This window comes from Conger conger, chromosome 9 (assembly GCF_963514075.1).
Source record: "Conger conger chromosome 9, fConCon1.1, whole genome shotgun sequence".
In the NCBI taxonomy this organism is placed as follows: Eukaryota; Metazoa; Chordata; class Actinopteri; order Anguilliformes; family Congridae; genus Conger; species Conger conger.
In genome coordinates, this window is record NC_083768.1 from 29,026,622 (window position 1) to 29,051,416 (window position 24,795).

Below are 24,795 nucleotides of genomic sequence, written 5' to 3' on the forward strand. Positions count from 1 at the left end.
AGAATTATAGGGTTGATTGCAGTATACCTTCTTTTCCTTCGATGTACTGTATTACAGTGGTTTTCAAAAGTACCAGGCTAAAATTTGATTAGTGGCATATCAAGTTTAAGATGTGATTGCATTGTGCTGTTGACAATCAACTGGGGCCTGCATACGCAAAGCAGGATTACAGATTGAGCCGGATACTGTAACTGCACTGAATTAAACCCGGACTACGTCTAAATCTAAAGTAAAAAGTTTAACATGTTTTACTTTGTGCAGTAATCTAGCTAACAATAATCCTACTTTGTGGAACAAGCCCCAAAGATCAAAGATGTGTTTATGTTTTCTTAAAATGTATGTTTTCTGACAAAATATGTATGATTTGCAATTCATGTGGACTCATCAGATAACTGTATAACTTCAGTCAGTCAAGTTAGTCAGCATCCTTGTTTTTCAATCAGTGGAATAACATTTTGATGCAAAGGTTGTAAAAATAATTATACTACAAGCTGAGTGAGTCATTTTGAAAATGAATTCATAACATTCAATTTGATTGATGTTCCATTTCATTTTCAAAGCAGACATTGTTCAGATATTTTGTGTCAAACAAATTCATATTATCTTTGTTCTGTCTATAAATGTTTCTCTAGATTAATTGCTACAATGAAGTGATGTGATATGTTTTTGTCCTGAACCAAACAGAGGCTAATACTCTTAAAAAGACCTGGCTCAATCAACGGTCACTTATAGCCACACAATCTAATGCAACAGAATTAAATGTTGAATAAAGAGTATCTTTTTAAAGATATATCAAACAGGCTCATCTGTATGGAAGCAGATTTGCATCCCCTATTTGTGTTCATAAGATATGCAAAGGGTTAATAAGATTGAAGCTGTGGTAATATGAATACTCAGTATGAATTATTGAAATTATTTTTATGTACTAGCAACATTCCTGCCCCAATTTTGAAATCTCCTTTGCTTGATGGTTAACCGACTTAGCTGGCTACCATTCAGGTGATTTGACGTATATTGGTGGTTTAATGTTAGTATACAGGTATAATGGTGACAGGTATAACCATGTATAGGTATAAAATAATCTGTGCAATGTGCAATGCTCTGTATAGGTGTTATGATACTGAAGAGGGGCACTATTCCAGAAGAACTCTATAGTGCTATGCAGATACTGTAGATTAACGATCGAGTCTACATGTATAATGATGCTACCACTGCCTCTTTCAATTCTACAACTCAAATATGTACTATGCTGTACTTATATGATTATGCTCTTTAAACTATATCACCTGAGTCTACAGCAATCCAGAGTTTCATCTGGGTCTCTATACGTTGTTTCTTTTCACATTAACTCATGCCAAGTGTGGCACTCAGGAGGATAGTGTAGAGATACACTACAAATGCATCAAACACAGGAATGCAGGCCAGCAACAGAGCTGGTGTTTATTAGGAAACATGCATCTAAATAGAAACTTCTTGGTACCATCTCTCTATTATGCCAGATTGCTAAGCAGTTTGCTGGAGAGGAGATGTCAACAAAAGGCAATGAGAAAACAGAACAGACTGAACTTGCCCTCTTGACAAGTGATTAGGTGAGCAGAATCAATGGCTTTCTTCCGCCAGGCTATTGCACTTCTGTAAACTTTACTCCCTCTTACACGTAAAGGCTCTTTAATGAGTTGATCCCCTTCGGCTATCTGTGGGTGATTGCCGCGGAATCGCCCTCTGCTCCTAGAGGTCGAGTCGGCTTGGCTTTGGGTTCTGAGTATCCGTTATTCCTTCTGAAGACACGGTCAGCAGCAGGTTTAGGAAATACATAAATTTATGTGGGAGGCATGTGAAGAATTCTGAACTGTGTCCAACAGGAGACTACTGTAAACCAATGAGCTGGCTAGGATGCAGTCATTGGGACTAACTGGTTTTAATTTTGTTCCAGATCCAGGAGGTTAAACTTGCACTATGAAACTATTGTTTCACGATAATTTCTTCCAAACCAGTTCATGGCATTGTTTTAAAGAATGCTTACCATCCATTTAAATTCCATATGTACATATCTATGGCACGCCAGAATGTGGCTTGTTATTAAATGCTTGATGTTACTGTGTGGTAAGTGTTATGGTTTCATATTTAATACAAGTAAATGCATAACGAGTATGTAAATAAATATTCCTATTCATAGTTGAAACTACTATGATTTCTAATTCAATTTCCATTTCCTACTGTATCTGTATGTCACAGTCTATATTTCTATTAGTTACAGTGTAACAACAATGTAGCAATGATATTCATGGCTTAACATTGAAAGGTTCATGACAAAATAAAATAATACTTTCCTGTCAATAATGGTAAAGATCTGTTTATTGTCCATATAGTCCTTTTTTAAAGTGATCATGAATTCAAAGTAATTTTCTATTTTGTGCATTTGTGTATATGGGGTGACCTCAGGCCACTTGTAGCAGGGGTTGATGATAACTACTTCCATTCTTTGTATTATTTATTTTTTTAGGTAATACATACACATGCCTAATACATTCATATACTGGAAATGTACAGTATCGTGCATTATTGGCACCCTTGATGAAAATTAGCAAAAAAGACTGTAGAACAAATAATACCATTACTCAGATATATTGTAATTTTCCTGCGGAAAATATTTTACTTTATTAATGATTCAACGGAATCGACCAAAATTACACATTTTTTCAAACTGGAAATTTATTTCCAAAAAAAAGGCAAGGATAAGGATAACGGAACTGAGCCTATTTCTATAATGTTTAATAAGGTTGGAGAACACATTTGGAGGGATCTTGGACCATTCCTCCAAGCAGAACTTTTCAAGATCCTTCATATCCTTAGGTTTGCGTTTATGGACTGCCCTCTTCAATTCAGACCAATTCAGAATGTTTTCCATAGGGTTTAAGTCCGGAGACTGTGATGGCCTTTGCAAAACATTGATTTTGTTTTCACGGAACCATTTCTGTGTTGATTTTGAAGTATGTTTGGGGTCATTGTCTTGTTGGAAGGTCCACCTATGGCCAAAACTCAGCTTCCTGACAGAGGCAACCAGGTTTTTGGCTAAAATGTCCTGGTACTTGGTGGAATGCATTATGCCATTGATCTTAAAAAGAGCCACTGGACCACTGGCAGCAAAACAGCCCCAAAGCATCAATGATCCACCACCATATTTGACGGTAGGTTTGCGGTGCTTTTCCTTGTATCCATCCCTTTTTTGGCACCAAACATGCCGACGGTGTACATGGCCAAAAAGTTACATTTTGGTCTCATCTGACCATAGCACCCTGTTCCAGTAATAGTTCCAATGGCGTTTCGCCAGACGCTTGAATTTGTTGGTTGCTCTCAGTAAGGGCTTTCTTCGTGCAACCCTTCCAAAGAGCCTGTTGGTGTGGAGGTGGCATCTTATGGTTGATTTTGAGACTTTGTGACCCCAAGACGCCACTAAAGTCTGCAGTTCTTCTTTGCCTCCCTCACCATATTCCTCACTGTGCATGGGGGCAACATGCACTTGCGTCCTATTCCTGGCAAGTTTGCAACTGTTCCAGATGTTTGAAACTTTTTGATTATTGCCCTAACAGTGGTTAGTGTTTATGTATTTTTTTGTACCCATTACCTGACTTGTGTAAGTCAACAAACATCTGTCTCTTTTGATTTGACAGTTCAACTTTCCCCATGGTGATGGATGACAAAGGGATTTTACATGTGTGTTACCTCATTTTTATACCCTAGGGAAACAGGAAGTGATGGAAGGCCACAATACAGTTCCTTAAGACTGAGATTAACTTAAATAAGTAGAATTTTACTGCAGATTTAACTTATTTAAAATAATCTTTAAGGGTGCCAATAATTTTGACACCTATATTTTTCATAGGAAATAGTATTACTCAATAATAAGAAAAGAGGGGCATTAGGATAAAAGTATATAGTCTTCCCATATGTTTGGACATGCTCATTATCTCTGTTGTTTATTTTATACAGCCTTTTTTGCTCATTTTCATCAAGGGTGCCAATAATTCTGGACCTGACTGTATGTATATCAACATTTGCCCTTTTTATGTATTGTTCCCCATTCTAGAGGACTAAATGTAATTTAACAAATAAAAATAATCTGAAATAAAATAATAAAATGTAATACTTGGCTGGAAATCATTTGTATTCGATAGCTGCCTGCAACTCATAGGTAGATCAGCAAACCATCATAAGTAAATACAGGCAGCAGCCTGAGTCAGGTAATGGATGGTGATTATCTTCAATTGCCCTGCTCTAGCACAACCCAGTATTTGAATTCCAAGAATATTTTTCATTTCTCCATTTGGTCACTTGGGGATGGCCCACACAGTATATTCTGTGTTTCCAAATTGTCGAAATGCGATTTGACGCAGTGTTCGGCACACCGAGAAATTTGTAATCTTTCCATTTTGCTTTAAACTTTTTTTTTTCACAGGAAGATAATCCAAATCTTTTACCCACTTCTACCCACACATCAATTCCCTTGCTATATTTAAAAGTAGTGCATTGCAATTTATGGAGCGTACAGTGAACAGATACGAGAGCACAATCACTATCCTTTATCACTTGCCAGCATGCAAATGTCTTTAGTCTCAGTCCAACAATGCCACCTTGCTAATTAAAGCTATTACCTTGTTTTCAGCAATGCACCTGGCATATTTGTATTTACTGCAAGGGGGATTTTAGGATTTTACAAAACAATTATTTTAAAATTATTTTAAAATTTAAGATTGTAGTTTATATGACCCTAATCAAAGTTCCTTTTAACAACCCCCAAGTTTCTTTTCTTTTCTTTTTCTTTTTTTGAGATTAGTACATTTGCCAGTGTAATATTTCAAATGCTCCTACATCCATTTAAAACAAACACCATATAAAACAACCCTGGAACTGTGATCTAGCTGTGATTAATCATCATAAATCCAAATTCTGCATGGCAGGACATATGCAGATCTATTGCTATATTTTTCAATATAATTATATTTTCATTTCAAGTGGTCATTCAGAGTTCATAATTTCAATCCAAACAGGAATATATGGGTCAGTGAGTGACTGTATGGGTTTGGACATTTTTGGAGCGTTATGTGTTGACAATTGTAAACAAACAAAAGAAAATGTGAAAAGGTAAATGTAATGGTTGTCGTCAAACAACTGAACCAGAACAAGTAGAACAAGTGGTGGTAATGGAAGACTACATAGAATGACCTTCGTTTGTTTTGGTTGTTCTTTTAACCCAAGGCGACTTAAGTCCATAAGTTCCTCAACAAGTGAAAAGGTACAGTCTGAAAAGAGATCATTCCACCACTGAGGAACCAGAACAGAGAACAGATGTGAACATGCAGCTCAACCATCTGGTGCTCGTAATGATGGTCTTGCTGGGGTGTAGGGAGCAATTACAGTTTGGATGTACTGTGGGTCAGTCCCCTTAGCACCCTGAAATGCCAACACTTGCGCCTCGAAGCAGATGCGTGCCAGTGGAAGGCAAAAAGTGGGGTGATATGAGCCAACTGAGCTGACTGGTGGTCAGGCAGGCTGCAGAATTCTGGACCAACTGGAGGGGCTTGATGGCACAAGCTTGGAGACCAGCAGGAGAGGAGGAGTTGCAGTAATCCTGTTGGGAGGTGACGAATGCCTGGACGAGGAGCTCGGTAGCTTTCTCCATCAGGAGATGACAGAAACGGTGTATGTTTTGGAGAAAGAACCTGCAGGTTCTGGCAGTAGATGATATGCATGGAGCAAGGCTGAGATGGTCACCAAGGGTCACCCCAGGATTCTTGGCTGTGTGAGAGGAGGATATTATAATGAGCGAGGGTTTCCTCTGGGTACTCTGGTTTCCTCCCACAGTCCAAAGACATGCAGGTTAGGCTGACTGGAGAGTCTAAATTGCCCGTGGTTACGAGTGTGTGAGTGAATGGTGTGCCCTGTGATGGACTGGCGACCTGTCCAGGGTGTATTCCTGCCTTTCGCCCAATGTATGCTGGGATAGGCTCCAGCCCCCCTGCGACCCTGTTCAGGATAAGCGGGTTAAGATAATGGATGGATGGATGGATGGATGTTTTAAGTGTAACATTTAATTTGCTGAAAGCCTCAAAAGATAGGAAATTAAATTAATCAGCCCTAACATCAGCCTGCTCTCCATCAAGGTATTTTTTGTGATTAATTTCCTTCGTTTTTACACTGGGATGTTCAATTAATAGTTGATGGGTCATTGTATTGCATTTAAAAATAAAACCCTTCGCTGAGAACAGTGAAATATCTATCCACTAGCTAATTTAAGTAAAGAAAATCCAATTTCTCATACGCTGATCCCATTTACTGGCCAAAAGTGGATTCTCAACCTTCTACGGTCTGTCCTCAACCAAAAGTTCTTTTCATAGCTAGCATGTATCACTATAATATGCATTTAGCTAGAGCTAGACATGTGTAATGTTAGGCTAGATCATGAGCATACAACAGTATGTGGTAGCATAGGGTGTTAGCATGTAAACTGACAGAGTCTGTACAGAGTATGTGATGTTTGAGCTAAGTACAGAGTATGTGATGTTTGAGCTAATGTGAAGTTTGAGCTAACACCATATATTTTGCTAACCTAGCTAAAATAGGTAGAATAGCTGTTGTTGGATCTAAGTCACTTACTCGCTATGCTGTACATTACTCATGAAAATGAATTGAACACATCGGTATTGGCTAGTTTGGCTAGTTGAACAGGACAGACAATTTGGATTACACAAACTAATTATGAAAGGGACAATTTATTAGACTATGTTAACCTTCACTGTAGGTGCGGCCATATCATGTTACAGCTAGTTATCTAGATCACACCCAATATAAGTTAGCTAACGTTAGAGATTGCAATTACATTGAACTAGAGCTACAGTAGCCAGCTAACTAAAGTTAACTAGCTACATATATTATTATACGTTATTAACATTGCACTGTTATGATAATGATAATAATAACTGATATGATAATAATGAGGTTCAACGTTTGCTATACTGAATAGAATGGAAGTCCTACACGCTCACTATAATATGATTGTTATATGTATATATAAAAAAAAAAAGATTCAATCTATTATTCTAATTGACCTGACAGTCTGAGTTCCAGTTCTAACCATCCACCCTTTCCTTGGTAAGAATAAAAATCTCTGTAGTGTAATTCAAGGTGTTTTTCTTAATACACGCCCCACCCCCTTCAAAAGAAAATAAAAATGGATGCTCCTGTAATTTAACACCTGCAACTAAATACCTTGAAAACATGGGTTTATGACGTCTAATTTCCCATCAGTGTGCTCTGCGAGACCACAGGTCTGCAGCTCTATACTGCGGCCACGCATAGCGTTTTATAACAACACGGGGGGAAAAAAAGACTCAACAACAAAATCACATCAGTAGAATCTCCATGATATTTTACTGACTGAATACATACACAATCAGTATACATGATACAATCAATAGTACATATCAGGGGGAGTTAAAGTGCTTAAATATGATCATGTTGAAAATATTTAATGTGTTATTTTTTTAAATTGCCATTTAAAATTGTTCCAGTAATTTTGCCAATAGTTTCAATTTGAAGAGACACCAAATAGTATTAGGAAACCCATTGCAGCAGACTAAAATTGATTTGGCCCAGGATTATTACTTTATTTTTTGTGCACCAACAGAGACAAGTTCTAAATATTCTTTCATAAGAAATTGAGTTCAATAATATATTATACATACATTATATTTAGATGCATTAGAGAGACATTTGTTAATATTTCCACATGGTTATTGGTTAAAATGTGAGGATTTCTCTCCAATTGCTGAAATGATAAATAGACCATAGATCTTTCAAACATACAGTATGCATGTTGCAAATACAAATGAGTGTTTTGATCTTACTTTGAACATTCTTTCAAATCTGTGTTTATTTTTTTGTTCACGTTACATTGACAAATTATCCAAAAACCATTTTAAATGAATAGTTACTCTTAATATACAACATCATCCAACATTATTAAGACATTAATTTACTGTATATAATACCACAAAAGCACCTCTACAAATTACATTTTGTGACTGTGTTAAAAAGTAAACAAAATCTTTAAGATATAGCCTGCTGTACATTTTTTCTCTTCCACATTACTTTCCAGTATTCATAACTGTGCACCACCATACTCGTACTCCAACATGTGAATGCTCTTCATATCACAACTAGATGGATTTTTTTGTAAACATTGTGACTTATATTCAATGGAAAGTATTTAACATATATACAAGAAAGCAGCATAACACTGGAATATACTAAATATGTGTGCCATTCCTCCTATTCAAATAAATTCTGATATTTGTTCTGGGAAATACTATTTTTTTAAATATATTTTACAATGTAGTGTACCTGTAATAACTCATTACAATCTTTCATATTTTATTTTCATATTCTTACTTGCAATACATGCTTCAGTATTTAAAATGTTCAAGCACTGGTTTGAGCATCCTGATGTTTTGCTAATTTGTTTGACCAGCTACCTGATAATGCTGAAATATGGACTGTAATAATTTATTTTGGCTGTTTTATTGTCAGTAGGCTTCAAATATCACATGCCTTCTTTGTACTTTGTAGCCACAACAACAAATCTGTACTAAATTTAGTGCAATGTAAATCTAATACTGACCACATTTCAAATATTATATTCTCATCTATGTTTTTAACTCTAATGTAATAGAAATGGAATGCACCATGTCAATATAATAATCTGTATTTTTAAAATGAGTTGTTCTTAAGCTTCAAACCCTCTTTGGCCAAGAACTTTGATAAATATCTAAAACCATCCAAATCTGGCAGTGAATTTAACATACATGATTCCTCTTACCCCTGCTGCAAATGACTAAAGTTCAAAAATTCCCAAAAAGCCCTGAAAAACTGCATGTCAGCACGTGACAATGTCTTACATGGGACACCATCCCACAGGTAACAACACCATTCTTCACACTTTCTCAGCTGATAGTGATGCAAGCTTTGTTGATGTCCTTCCATCCCATTTTCAAAGTCTTCCGATGCAAGCCCTCGGACTTGATGTCTGCCAGGATGGGCACTTCTTTCAAAGCTCTAGTCCAAGTTCTGTGGTTACTGTAAGTCTGGGGAGCAATGAGTCAGAACCACTGTGCCCGTTTTCCACTGAGGCCAATTATATGGCAAGAATCCTATGGAACTGAACACAGAAAGATTATCTGTCACTCAAAGGTCTATCAGGCAGCAATGGTCTGTCTCCTGCGTTTGTGACAGTCTCCAAACAATTAGTAGCCTTTTCCGTTGGTCCCAACAGTGAAGAACAGAACAGAAACTTCCGATCAATAACCACAACTAAAATAACATGCGAACAGTGGTGCTTTGTGTGTTTTTTAAAATAATTTTGTCCATTCGTTTTAGGCCTGAGAGGGATACGACTGAATTGGGCTTGGTAAACTTCGCCCAGTTGCAGTCCAGAATCTGGCAAACATGACAGATTTCACATAAAATACCCACGCCATTGTATACAGCCATTACAGAATCAAAGCCTTTGCAACACACTAAAGTAAGTGGAAAAGGTGAATAGGTGTGCAAAAGTGCCACATCACAGGCTACCTGTTTGTTTTTATGTTCGTTATTGACCTGATTGATCCTCGTGTTACTGGTGGAGCGCAAGAAAAACCTGTAATCCGCTACTGTTTACACGGTTCACAAATGACTGACCACACAGTTTGCCAAGCGGAATGCTTTCTACCTCTCGGGTTCGCAACATCCTCCTTCAAATCGTGCTTCAGAGATGACAGTTTTGGTGACGGCATCTTTGTACAGTGTCCTGAGAAAAAAGTACGCTACTCCTTTTCATGTTTATTCAATAGTCCAACAGCCACCAACATTAAAACTGTGGCTCAGGAGGTCACATGACTGTCTCCCTCTCCTCCTCCACCAGTGGAGCAGGCTTCTCCTCCTCAGCAGGCCCAGCCCCGTTCGGGTGTTCCTCCTCAGGGATGTGTGCCTCCTGGCCCGTGGAAGGGATGGAGTTCTCCGAGACGGAGCCATTCTTCACGTAGCCCGGGAGGTTGCGGTGGCCGTTTATGGACACGGGCCCCAGCCGGGTGGTGAGGTGCAGGGCCAGGGGACCCCTGGCCGTCACATTGGTCACACTGGTGTGTGAGACCATGGGGCCATAGCTGTACGTGTTGCTGCCGCTCCGTGCTTTCCTCTTAAAGTCCAAGGCCAGAGTTCTCCTGCTCCAGGACTTTTTAATTTCCGCCTGGACCTAAAACAGAAACAGAAAAAGAATGTAAATCAATCGACACTAGAAAGATAACAGTTTTCATAACAAGGTTCTTAGGAGCTTGACAAATGTTGATGCTATTTGCAGTGCAATCATTGTTGCTTTCACTCTGCAATTTCTTCCCCATTAGCATTTTCCCTGTATTAAACATCAGCAGCTATTTTCCCACTTTAATGCTATAGATTTTGTCTTTCTCTTAGCAAACTTAAAACTTAATAGCTTTGCGTGACAGAAGGAGGTTAGAAATGTTCAAATTTATTAAGAGAAATTAGATGTTCTGTGGGTGTGTGGTATTTATTATGGAGAGGATGAATGGTTATCCAAACTGAAACTTTACATCTGAGGTAAAATTGAAAGACAGAAAAATGTGTGCACTTACTTCACCATTGCAGAAGCAATATATTATTGCCACAAAGAATCCCTACAAGAGAGAAACACATAATTATGTGCATGGAACTATGTACATTGTATGCAATATATTGTATGCAAAACTACATCACTTGTGATATGACCTGGTAAAACACTGAGGATTTTTGCAATGCAAAGCATTAAGCCCTCTGATTAGCATGGCTTTGCTGTCAACCATTTTTCCATTAGCTGCTTTCATCAGTCCCAGTGAACTATGAAAAACAATTTGTCCACATGAGTTGATTTTTTTAACCTGAATTAATTTCATGTTATTTATTTTCATTCATTTGTAATGAATTATTTACTTACAACACAATATAATTATTTTCTGATTTGACAGTGTTGATCATCTTCACTCAAGATTTAAAGCTCCAAGGCATATTCAACAGTGCACTTTCTTTTTAAAAGCTATGCCAGTTTCTTTTCTTCTGGCCAACCTGACATTTCTCTTAATAACAAATGTACAATAATTTAATAATATGTAAATAAAAACACTGTCATCTGTAGTGTTACCCAATGGCCTTTAAGGTCACTGGATTAAATTGTCTGTTGCAGGGGAGTCATGGAGTGCCAGAGATGTTCCTAGCTTTTGCTCCATCTCAACTTCTAGCTGCATAATGGGATTGATTTAAAGCAGGTGCCCATATGCTCAGTGTTTCGCCATTCAGGCACAGACTGTTCAACATCTTGTGATCAAACTCAGATGGAAGATAAAATGGCAGAAATGGCACTGGCAGTCCAGGAGCAGGGTTACCCACCCCCTCACTGCTAAATGAGCGAGTTTTATTGAGTACCTGAAATGAATTGAAGAGCATCTCGTAATGCATCTGTATCTGCCAAGGGACTCCTGAGACTTCTGTGTAGGGCATGGCCATGAAAACAATGTAATGGACTCCAAACAGAGGCATGAGGACCAGCGTGGATTTCAACAGCTTCCTGTAGGGACAGTAGACAATACAAACATTGAAAGCTTCTTATGTCCTGGAAATGTCACTCATATTATTCAATCGTGGGAAATGATGAAAAACGTATATGTGAGAGATCAGATTCAAGTGATGGACTTGTAATTAGCACAGAGAACAGAGGGACAGTATTGGAATATTGTCAATATGTTGATTGTTAATATTGCAATATCCTTACTGAAAAATTGCTTGTTCAAAAACCTAGTATGTGTGAACCTACATGTACCTAACAGCCATATAACCAATAACTTATATCTTATTCATAATTATATGACAAAAAATAAAAGTTTACTTTATTTTTATAGTTTTATAGTGAAAAGATTACTAAATGATACATAATGAAAACTATGAGTTTGAGAAGAGAGTTTTTGAATAGATGACGAAGGAGGAAGAGGCTGTTCCAGTGTTCAGCAGGATGATTTCTGACCCTCTGTCTTTGGAAGTGATGGTTTTGAAGCATTTTTATAAAACACTGGATGAGCCCTTTGAGACTCCAGAGAGTGCAGATAAGTGCATATGGAGGACAAAGGAAATGGACTGAACAGGTTGAATGCTGGAGGGGGATGTGAAGATTGAGGAAGAACAGTACTTCAGAGGTAGTGCTATCCATTCATGTCAAAATAAAAGGGACTTGGGTGAATGCACATGCATGATATATTATTTATTAAATGTGAAAGACTTGTGTACAGTATATACTATGCTGATGACGCAAAGACTGGACTACTCTTGATAATGTATGAATACCATCAACAATAACTTATTCAGCAGAGCCGGAACAGAGCTTTCTTCACTGATCCACAAATCCTTAGAGCATGTAGATACCTCATTCTAGTCATTATGTCCCCCATAAAGCCAACCCAGCAACCCAGGCCACAGTGGGCCTTCACAGTGGCAATTTTGAGCTGCTTTCTGTGAACAATTAAAGTAAGATAAGTAAAAAATTAATTTCCTTTCCATTGAAGAATTAAAATAAAAAAACTCCAGTCAAAACCTCTTACCGATACTGTTGCCTGGTGTCACACCTGCCTGCATTCGTCTCTCTCAATTTCGTTGCCAGAACTCTGATAATATTCAAGAATAATACAAAATTCACCTGGGAAAATAAAAAAAACACAAAAAAGATAAGCTTGCTTGATTTAAATTCATTTTAATGGTGATGAATTGCACAATGTAGTCTACGCCAAGGTCCGAGTCATAACGGAATTGACAACAGGTCAGTAAATGGGTTTCAAATGCTTTTCACATACATATTTTAATATGAGTGCAAATATGTAAATATGTCAACCTGTTGCCAGAAGAATAACAATGCAAAAATTAATAATAAATAAAACATTTCACGTCATCCTGATGTCCACATGCATTGCACAAACAATATGACTCGCATATTCATGATTATCAACAACATTAGTTAATGCCAATTCATGTAACCTTATTGTAAAGTGCGACCAATATGGTCAATTTTATTTTAAAATGTATAACTATCTATTGTTGAGTAGGACAATCTCAGGCTTCACACTCACCACTATGGCAGCCAAAATTGGAACTTGGACAATCCATTTAAGGTTTCCTGCACTGAGATCCCAACATCTGTAAAGAGATTAATCCAACATTTATGAGCCCACTGTGCGAATGGACCACTTACCTTGCCAAATTCCCAAGTTTGGCCAAATTTTACCACTGGTACTGAATCGTGTCTCAACAATTGATGAATCAATATGAATAAAACAATGAAAGATTACATGAGTATTCATTTGCTTATCCAGACAAACGCTTACATGCATTAGCCATTCATAATAGCTGGATTATGAATGGTGGTTAGACTCTGAGATTATAGAGGATAAACAACAGAGATGCAATTGCAGAAGTCACAGCTGAAGCTGCAGGTCCCAAACTGCATGTCTCAGCAACCACTTAAACAGTCATAACTATATTATCGGGCTTTCATCCTGGAGCTCCACAAGGTCAATAGGTTCTCATCCTGTGTAATCGTTTTTGATTGACCTATGATGGAGGTCATTATTTGTAGGGGAAGTCAACAGGCCTCGCTCACACAAGTACTGGAATTATTTTTGTTTCGTCTTATTTTCTGTGTGAATCTGATATGAAATAGGTCTCTACACTTACTGAATTTTGGTGAGTGACGTAATGTTATTGTTAAGTGCAGCATCAGATAACTATGTACTTAGTGTCTGTACTTACGGGCATGCACTTTCTTGATTATAAATTACATACTACATGGTATATAATACCTTTTCTGACTGACTTTTCTTGCCCTTGAGCAATGGGACTATGTACCATGGCTATTTTTATTTCTCCGGATAATACAGTGTTTTTCTTTATATTCAGAAATGCTGTGATGAGCTCTTTGTTACTCACTCTGTATCTGCCAGAGTGGCTCTGACGCTTGCCCACACCATCACAAATACAGCTGGAACCCCTGGAAAACAGAACATAATATGAGGAGTTATAGTCAAATCGCACTGCTGTTATGATAATATAATTCTGTGAACAGGTGTGCAGACTTGACAGAATTCCCAGTTGCAGTTCCCTTGGGGCCATTTACTTTAGAGGAGCTGACATCGGATCCAATAGACATGACAGAAAAGACATTAGTAAGATAAATTATACCAAAGCAGTAGCTTCTGTGGCACTCCGAAACAAGACTGAAGGAGACATTTCTCATCTTAAACCAACAGAACAGCAATTAAGAGTTGACAGCTAAAGTACAGCTGGAGTAAAGACATTCTGTTGCTATTTTTACAAACCATTTGTGTAAAGCTCTTATTAAGTCAACCAGTACTCTCGGAGAAACAGTCATACTTCAACTGAGTATATTTCAGTAAATACACAGAAATTAGTCTTTTTCAGTAGCATTTGTAGCATGAACGATGACATGGTTGCAACAAGATGAGGTACTCGTATGGGTGAGACTGAGGGCTCAATCTTATACTCCGTACTCCAGCATAGTGGATTTGAAATTAAACAATGTATTTGAGGTTAAAGTGCAGACTGCCACCTTCAATTTGAGGGTATGTATATCCAAATCGGCATTACATCCCTTTTTATACATAGCCCCCCCTCCCACACATTTTTTGGGGCCAAAATTAATTGGACAATGTCTTAGCTGGTTCTGATTGCTGCAGGTATAAGAAAGAGTATCTAGTCTTGATTCTTGGCTTCTGATTGCCTTTGGAATCTGTTATTGGCGATTGTCAAAATAAGGACCAGAGCTGAGAACCAGAACCAGATCCAATGAGTTTGGAGGCATTTAATTGAATTGTCCAAATACTTATGAACTGCACTGTACATACAGTAGAAATGCGATGAAAGCTTAGAAAGTTTCATGATGGCCGAACCAACTGAGTAAAATCTATGTATAGGCCTCAGGACACAGCCCTGTGGAACTCTTATGTTCTTAATCATAGTAGTAGACAGCTTGCCAAGCATTATGATACACTACATTCACTGGCAGCTATTTAGGATGGGCCCCGTGCAAGATTTTTTATGGGTCCTTCCTCTGACAAAAAATGTCAACCAAGATGCAGGCACAGGCACGCGCACGCGCACACACACAGCACCATTAGACAGATATTTTAAAGACAATACTTTGGATTTTACTTGGCTCATTAGTAACTTTGGTTATTGGGACACAGGCTAGATCGTTTGCGATACTTTAGAACATTTGTATTAATCAAGACGGAACCATGGACCAACGTGGATGGTCATAGAATCAAATCAACAAGTCAACAAATCAACTAACAATAGTTGGGATGTTGACATAACTAAAGCTTAGGCCTATGCTACAGGGGCGCCCTGTAGCGTAGTGGTTATGGTTAATCCTGCTGTAGCCACAACAAGGCCCTTGCTCCTGGGAAGGATTGTCTCCTGTTTAGTCTAATCAACTGTACGTCGCTCTGGATAAGAGTGTCTGCCAAATGCCAATAATGTAATGTATTCGTATAATTCACTGAATGTATTGTTCTTATGCCTAATTCAATAAAAATATGGATTAATATATGAAAATCATTTATTTTAATTGCTTTTGTTTTATCTTTCAACTTGTCATTATTATTAAAAAAATAACAGTATATTTATATTTATTGCAGGTACTTATTATGGATGTAACTCCAGTTGATAAAAACTAAACGGACCTATTCGGACGCTTCCTCTTAATTAAGGGAGGCAATTCATACTCTCGATATAACAACGTTTTTTAAAACAGCACCCTGACTTAACATTGGTGGAACGCTAAGGTTACAGCAGAAAACCAGTCCAACAATTGAACAAACAAGTCGAATTCACGGTAACTGCTGCGAGAGTCAGCAGTTTCCTAGGTAATTTAAATGCAATGCCAGTGAAGTACATTTACGGACTTATGACTCATTTTAATTAATGATTACAAGATTGAGCAAAGTAAGAAATTGAGAGACGTTTTGACATCTAGACGGACTAGGTTAACAGCAATACAGCTCAGGGTTTACCTGGATATAGGATGGCTACGTCCTAGTTGCTAGAAAACTTTCACTTTTCAGGCAAATGTAGCCAAATTTTCTCCTGAAAAAGTACAGTAGGCTAACGTTATATCTAGCTATCCTACTTGCAAAGTTTCGCTGCAGTCGGGTGCAATGATTGCGATGGGCAGCTGCTAATGGGAACACGGTAGCAGTTCAGCAATTATTTTTCAAAAAAGCCGTCCAGTTAAAGTAGTTTTGCAACCTTTTCCCCCTGGTCCTTTTTTATCCTTTCTTTTCTGCGACCCACTTTTGTGCTTCAAGGGCATTTTCACACTAAGCAGCTAAATGGCGCTCAATATTTTACGCACTAGACTAGCTAATATCAACACATGATCAAGACAGTTCACATTGGAAAACAGCAAACATATTCCCCAGCAACACTCTTGGCATATCAGAAAATAATTAGCCTGCCACAAGTTATTTAATTCAGTAGTTAATACATTAGAGCCTTTTTTCTGTAAAATAGACACACGGAATTTAGCATGATAACATATTGTACAAAGAAATAACCACGTAATTGTAATAACCACGACCCCAGACGAGTTTGCTTATTTAAGGATATATAAGCACACACTACTATAAAAGCGCACATAGTCCTGTTATTTTTCAGTAAGTGGTTCAAATATAAAGACCTGTAAAAAAAAATGGACGTACTGACATAAGACAGGTAGAGACATGGGCCCTCCTAGACCAGGGGCCCCAGTTCCCATGGTCCCCCGCAAACCAGGGGCCTTGGTGCAACTGCACCTGCTGCACCACCTATATGACTGCCCTGACTACATTCTATATCCCAGAAAACCATAGAGCTGTCTGTTTTGCACTGATTGTTCATACATATAAATTACTTGTGGAAAATGACTTCAAGATAATTTACCAATGCAATTCTGGCAGTGAGTCTGGAGTTATACATGTTATGACAGATCATTAGATCATTCTAACTGTTCTGTTTAAAAGCTAACACTTTGGGTACTGATATACTTTTTTTTTCTTGGTTTGTTTAATGAGGGTGTCTGAAGACCGCATTGATTTTTACAGATCGTTTTCAGCCAGACTCCAGAAGTCTGCTCAATGATGCTTATTAATATGCCAGGCAGTGTTTTGGCCTTTTCAAAATTAATAGAAAGTCAGCTCTTTAGCACAAAAGGATGGTGATATAATTCTACGTTTGCACAAAAATGGCTGCACAAATGCTTAATTTTACTTCCACCTGTCACAAATAGACAGAGCAGTATGAGAGACAATAACCTGTGAGAAAAAGGAAGAGGCAGAAATGGTGTCTATATGGTAAGACAGTGTGTGCATGTAAGGATATACACACACTTCCTGAATATAACAATGCAGCAGCAACAGCAGCAGGAGCATCATAAAGGAGGAAAAGGAAGACTACATTGAAACATGGTCGTAACTGAGCTCTATCATTGAGCCTCTGTATTGTATTTTCATATATTTCATATTTCATATGTATTTGTTTCTGAGTGTCCTTGTGCTCATGTGCACGCACACTGCAACTTTTTTTTATGTATGGTTTAGAAACATTTTTGTACATCCCTGGGGGGAAAACTGTGCTCAGGAAAGGCACATAGCTAGGATCCAGGTATAAGAAAAGCTCGATAGCAAATGCACCATTGCCTTCGATATTAACAGTCCAACAACTTGCTTGCAAGTCAAAATGTGGTCGACCACTTAAGTTGGAAGACTATTAAGAGGTTATAGTTATTGATCATGTGTTTGTTTTCTGCAAAGCATTTTTATCTTTCCTGTCCATCAGGAAAGATAAAATTCAAAAGGATAATAACATGACCGTTTCATGCTCGCAAAAGAATGAAATGCCTGTGCTATAAATCAGTGTAATTCGTGTTTGAGCACAAATGAAGAAGAAAACATTTCAATGGCCATAGATAACACAATGATTGTTTTTAGATCAGATTGTAGTCTTTTCCCAAAGAACATCACAAAAGCTAATCCCATTGTATATTTCATATCCCCTAGTAATGACTATATGGCAAGATTACTGCTCTAAAGCCATGCTTTCCATGATAACACACTAGAGTATGAGGGCGTGAATATTATAATACTGGGGCTTCATTATGTAGATGCAATGGGGGCTGCCTCTCGGATATTGTGCTTTGATAATCTCATAGGACAAAATGTCAGCCACCACCATAATATACCCGCATATACTGTGTATGTAACATGGTGATGATATGCATATTTCCATAATAAAGTTGCAATGTAAGTATTTGGTTCTCGTCTCTCACAATGCAATGTCAGAACGGTGGCTATTGGGGCTAAACAGCATCCACATTGTATGCGCTGTGCGTGTAGAACTGATTCACACAGTGTGTACAATGCAGGAACTGTAAAGCCTGTCATCTCTTTGTCCTTGTGTCCCCTTCTCCTTTGAACACTCTTGTGTGCAAATGTGGATACACAAGATTCTACCATCTCACTGATAGACATTTTGACTCTGATATGGTATTCAGTAGTACAGCCAACTTTTAATAATAGCATCCTTTCCTGAGGACTTTATCCTAACCTTTAGGGTTATAGTTAGGGTTATAAAGTCTGTCATCGAACAAAGTCAAGCTTTTTTTACAGCTTTTGATTAAATATAGTATTTATAGTAAGACTGTCAACATTGGTAAGAAATTGAGTATGAATTTTTATCCATCTAAAATTTTATGAATCTTTAGAAAATATCAATTATATATTGTCAGGTGCAATATACACTCACCGAGCACTTTATTAGGTATTTAGTAGACTTATTTTTTAAACTTCTACTGCTGTAACCTATCCACTTAAGAGTTTTGATGCGTTGTGTGTTCAGAGATGCTCTTTTGCATACCACTGTTGTAATGTGTGGTTATTTGCATTACTGTCACCTTCCTGTCAGCTTTGACCAGCTTTGACCAGTCTGGCCATTCTCCTCTGATGTCTCTTGTTTGCACCATTCTTTGCAAACTCTAGAGACTAGTGTGTGTGAAAATTCCACGAGATCAGCAGGTTCTGAGATACTCAAACCACCCTGTCTGCCACCAACAATCATTCCACGGTCAAAGTGACTTAGATCCCATTTTTTCCCCATTCTGATGGTTGATGTGAACATTAACTGAAGCTCCTGACCCGTATCTATGATTGTATGCATTGCACTGCTGCCACACAATTGGCTGATTAGATATTTGCATTAATAAGTTGGTGTAATACAGTAAAAATGTTCCTAATAAAGTGCTGGGTGAGTGTACACTCAGTAACAACTTGTAACTACTATTAGCTGAACCTGTACACCAGCATGCAAATGTAAATATTTAATCTGTCAATCATGCAGCAGCAACTAAATGCATACAGTGGGGTGCAAACATTTGGGCACCCCTGGTTTAAATGTCTGATACTGATAATGTCTGATACATTTAAAAAGTTACAAACTTTTAGCCAAGGTGTATTGAGGGTGGCCACTCAAAAAATGTATTCTGGGATTCCACCATGAAACCCACATGTGCAAGGCTGATTACAAGCAGAAGCAATGGAGAAGTCATGTGAAGATATCAATGCTGAGAAATGGCAGGCATGTGATACAACACACCACGTGTTTATTTTATTCTTGGCAACTTTTGTTCATGCTTTCTATCAGACATAGTCAAAACTTTTACATTTTACATCTTATGGCGCACTGAGTATAAAATCAGCATAGAGGAAAATAATAGCTCATTCAGTTTCAGACAAAAGAAGTGGATATGAATTAAATTCCTATCTTGAAACAAAAGATTTCATGACATCACGTTCCGCAGTGTCTTTCCAGCACAGAAAGTATTTTAATCTCTCTCTTGCACTATGGTTATGTGTTCTTTTTTGAACACAGCCCACACACACATTTTCACTCTCAGTTTCTCTTCATCTCTCATTTGGTATGAATCGTTCACTCACCCCATCCAATTAGAGTGAATCCCCACAGATATTTCCTGTCGGAGAAGAATGTCATGAAGATGAGGCTGTGGAGGTACAGGCCCTCCACCAGTATCCAGTAGTAATTTGTGGCCAGGAAGTACAGGAACAGGGTGACAGCCATCTTGCAGCCAATCTAAGAAAAAAATAATATATAACCAGATCATGGCATACACACTGGCCCAATGAATTATCCCGCACATGTTGACGTCTGGAATTCACAACACATAAAAGGCAGTTTAAAGTAAAATAAACAAACAAAATAAGCAACCATGCAACAAAGGCTGTTTGAGAATCTTCTACATATGGGGTTAAAGTTTAATTTGGCCATCTACAAATAGGGGACACAAACTTTCCATCTGCCGTTCATTGCAAATAAGCTGGAAGCAAATTGCTCAGGGCCACTGAATGATCGGCCTTTGTGTCTCTATTATGGGAGCCGACCGCGGATGGCAGATATGAAACACACCAGGGAGGTGCTTACAAACTGTGCTTTGTCAGCAGGTGGAGCTTCGGTGATGGACTTCAGGTCCTCCACGCTGACCCGCTCCATTTCCTCCAAGGCTGAGCCCGAGTACAGGACCACATCTTTCACGAAAATGCTGATGGCTCGCAGCATGAAGGAGACAAACAGGTGCATGTGGATGTAGTTCCTGGTGCAGTGCAGCCGTCTGGCAGGGCACAGAGGGGTAAGGGAAGGGAGCAGCTGTTACTACCGTGCCTCGTATGCTCTACTGCCAATTACAAACCTAGAAAGTAAGGGGTAACATAGGTGATACGATAAGATCATTGGCAATAAAACAAGTGCGGAAAATTTTATTTTCTATTTTCACGCACAACAGTTTGCAGAGAATGGTACGAAAAACAAAATAAATCCAGTGAGCAGCTGTTCTGGGGTCAGAAACACATTGTTAATGAGAGAGAGAAGGGCCAGACTAGTCAAAGCTGGCAGGAAGGTGACAGTAATGCAAATAACCACACATTACAACAGTGGTATGCAGAAGAGCATCTCTGAACACAATGCGTAAAACCTCTAAGTGTATAGGCTAAAGCAGCAGAAATCTAAAAAAATAAGTTATAATAAATACCTAATAAAGTGCTCACTGAGTATCTATTAATATACTATACTAACCATGTACACTCTTTATGTACATTACTTATACAGTATATACGCAAGCTGTCAAAAACTATTATTTCACTGAAAGGTGACCCCTTGATCTTGGATATACAGTATGACAGTGCTAACACAGTATACCAAGCATAGATCTAATTAACATTGTGTCCTGCAGATCCCCCTTTAGCCTAATGATGTCATCACATCTTTCCTGTGTATCATCTGGAGACATCCCTGCAGCAGTGCATTTGATGCAGTGTTTATAGTGTCACAGTATGATCCCATGCATCTTCAGTAACATTTAGATTAACTGTGCCAATTCATAACTCGGGCTGGCAGTGTAGAATCATGGATATGGAACTGGGCTCATAACTGCAAGACTGAAAGGTATCTTCCTGTCATTTCCTTTACTACGGTACTTAACTTACTGAAATGATTCAGTAAATTTCCAGTTAAATGGATAACTGGATTATGCATGTCAAAGAAGTAAGCCACACAAGTAAAACACTATCACAAGGTACTCTACAGCCTCTGGTTACCTGGTGATTCCTACCTGTTTATTTTATTTAGTAAAATAGAAGTAAGAGAAATTTTATAAGAATACAAAAATGTTCTTGCATGAGGCTAATTAATTGCATGAGATTAATGTTTTCCTTTGTTTGTTGACACAGTATCAAGAGTTTAGACTGTAGTGTAACATCAGCCAAAGAGATAAATCTATATAAATTATATAACCAAGCAATAACCGTGAAGGAGCGTTCCTTAAGGAATACTATGATGAAAATAAAAAAAGCTGTTAACAGCAACGGGAACTTGTAATTATTGTCCGCTGGTTTACTGTCTGTTCCTTCATGGATTGAAACTAATGTGTGATCTGCCTGTAAGAAGATGCACTTTTCGTGGCATTGCATCACAGTTCTATATGCATTCACCATCTGCTCAAGTGCATTGTAGATTGAATGTGCTTTCGCAACTCTCAAACCACTGAATGTCTATCACATTCTTGGCATGGTACTCACTGAGAAAGGGCTGTTTCTTAAGGCTGTTAATGTATTTCAGCCGTGTCCAAAGCTCCTTCAATGCACTGGTGCTGGGTGTAAACCCCATCTTTATCTCTACCAACCTTAAATAAAACCTGATGTCATTTTAATGGAATCATTTCGATGGCAGAATACCAAACTCCTCATCTGTTTTTTTATTTGGCTCAAGAGGCATGCATGCATACAAATACACACAGACAAGCATGCACGCACACGCACATACACGCACTCACTAGAACAAGGACGCACGCACACACATGCGCATACACACACACACACAAACAAGCTTGCATGCACACAGAAACACACACACACCTATACATTTTGATATGAAATTAGGTTCGTTCCATGCATGTATGTGAGTGCTTCTGTGTTTTCAATATATACTGAAATGATGTTTTTACCATATTCATTATAAAATGTTATGCCAACACAATGCTGGTGCCATACCCACAAACGCTCATTAAAACTATTATGTCAAAAAAATGAAATACTAAAATAAAATATTTTTCCTGCCGGGTCTCAGGGTATACTGTACTACATGTAGCTCACCTGAACTACAGCCTTACTGTCACAAATGTTGCAGACAGGCGCTCAGGAAGAGATAAAGCTAGGTGCAGAGGGAATGCAGAGAAACAGAATGGCTGACAAGTGCCACTAAGATCTTAAAACGGGCCCACCATTCTCCCATGAGAGGCAAGCTGCACAGCGGGATGCCCATCAGCTCACAAAGCCCTCTCCAAAAGCTGCCAATGCAGTGCCACTCATGTGAAGACTGTGCTGTTCTACAGGTAATGAATATGTTCATGATGTAATCCTGTAATACCCTCCACCACACTCTGAGTACTGTGGTAATACCTAAGGCTTCTGTTTGAGCCTGTGTTCAGTACTCACTGTCAATTAAAAATGACCTTAAATTCTTTTATGAATCAAGTTCAGAGATGTCTTAAGATCATAAAACAGAGTTCAGAAATTCTTATAGTCACAGAGAACAAGTGGTGAAAATACCAAGGTGTGTTTACAGGTCTAGAATTATAGACATACTGAAGTCTAAGCATATATTTCTTGCAAACTGAGATACATTTTCCAACATTATTCTGTACAGCAACAGAACTCCATTCCTTCTGTAATGCTTGTTGAATGAGGGGATGCAGGTCAGTTTAATCTCTCTTTAGTGTGCACTGTGGCATAAACTAGAAACATGTGTGGGGGGAAAAGTATCTCAATTTTTTCATTTTGGGTGTGCCGACTTTATTTGAACTATTAAACGGGTCTAAAATGCAACTTCCAGATGCTTCAGCACAGTCATAAAGAATAATTTCCTGTTATAAATACATCTGAAAAACGATTTTAATGATTGAACATTATTAAAGCAACATTCTGCATAAAGGACATGGGAAAGGAAACTTTTCTAATTGCATTTTCTTTTACTTCTTTGGTGTATCTGCTTAGAGACAGAGTAAGTCCAATCTTTTATTTCACATAATATATGACTGGAGCTCATTTATACGTACATTCCTAGAGCCCCAGATTATAAATACCACCATTATAATGTATGCCACTTATGAAGGGAATGTATTTGGTCGAGCAAAACACATTGCATGACTTTCTTTATTATTGTTAAACCTTTCATAGTATTTATGAAAATCAAGCATTAATCATATGTACTAATATCAAGTAATATCAGGCAATAATTGGATTGATAACAACTACACCCAATTTTAACCGCAACTTTTTCGGGAGATACAATATTTTTTTTACATTTAGGTGATTAATCAAGTTCAAGCCAGTATTATAAATACATATAAATGCCAACCATAAGAGCTTCAAACATTTTAGGTGACTTTCTTTGAGATTAATTAAGAAGTACATACATACACTCCATAGTATAACAAGTTTATTCAATACACATTCCCACATGTTTCAATATTTGACTTTGTCAGTTTATGGTCACATGTTAACGTACAGAGTGAGAGCTACAAAATGAGGTATCATTGAGATTAAGTAAATATTTCTGGATATATGACTGTTTGAATATTGCATTTTGCCTAAACATGATTTTGCAGAAAACTGGCTTTAAAGATTTTGTTGTGAATCTTGCCTTTTCTCAACAAAAAATACACCCACAAACCAGTAAACTATTGTATGAAATTGTTATATTTGCATAGTATACATTTGATTATTAAATGTGCTCAAACTAATCACTACCTCACCGAAGAAAAAAGAAAGAAAAAAATTAATAATGTGTACTTCCTTTTTTAGGGATAAATGCTCAATATTAAGAGACTCATCCCAAGCTTGATAAACAATACAGACTTCAAACAGACAGACTCTTGCACACTCTTGTACAGCTCAGAAATTAGTAGAGAACCTTAACTGTAAAATAATTTAAAAGGCTGAAGTGTTTTGACAAGGTCTTCCTCGGGGCATGAATATTTGGTATTTGTTAATGGAATTTGTTCTTTAATGCTTAATATTACTTTGAAACTAATTGCACTGCCCTTTCTTGACA

The 24,795-nt window shown here is 37.8% G+C and overlaps 1 protein-coding gene across 1 annotated transcript in view; it reads right to left on the reverse strand.

Annotated features, from left to right (window-relative positions):
- Positions 1–7,405: 7,405 nt before the first annotated feature.
- Positions 7,406–24,795, reverse strand: part of pth1r (parathyroid hormone 1 receptor) — an 88,650-nt gene continuing 71,260 nt past the window's right edge. Inside the window, exons 6-13 of the mRNA XM_061255099.1 lie at positions 20,614–20,800; positions 20,112–20,265; positions 14,053–14,113; positions 13,197–13,263; positions 12,675–12,769; positions 11,509–11,650; positions 10,686–10,727; positions 7,406–10,288 (exon numbers count right to left, since the gene is read on the reverse strand). Of these exons, the coding sequence (XP_061111083.1) occupies positions 9,926–10,288; positions 10,686–10,727; positions 11,509–11,650; positions 12,675–12,769; positions 13,197–13,263; positions 14,053–14,113; positions 20,112–20,265; positions 20,614–20,800 (1,111 nt within the window). The 3' untranslated portion in view covers positions 7,406–9,925. The remainder of the gene's footprint in view (positions 10,289–10,685; positions 10,728–11,508; positions 11,651–12,674; positions 12,770–13,196; positions 13,264–14,052; positions 14,114–20,111; positions 20,266–20,613; positions 20,801–24,795) is intronic.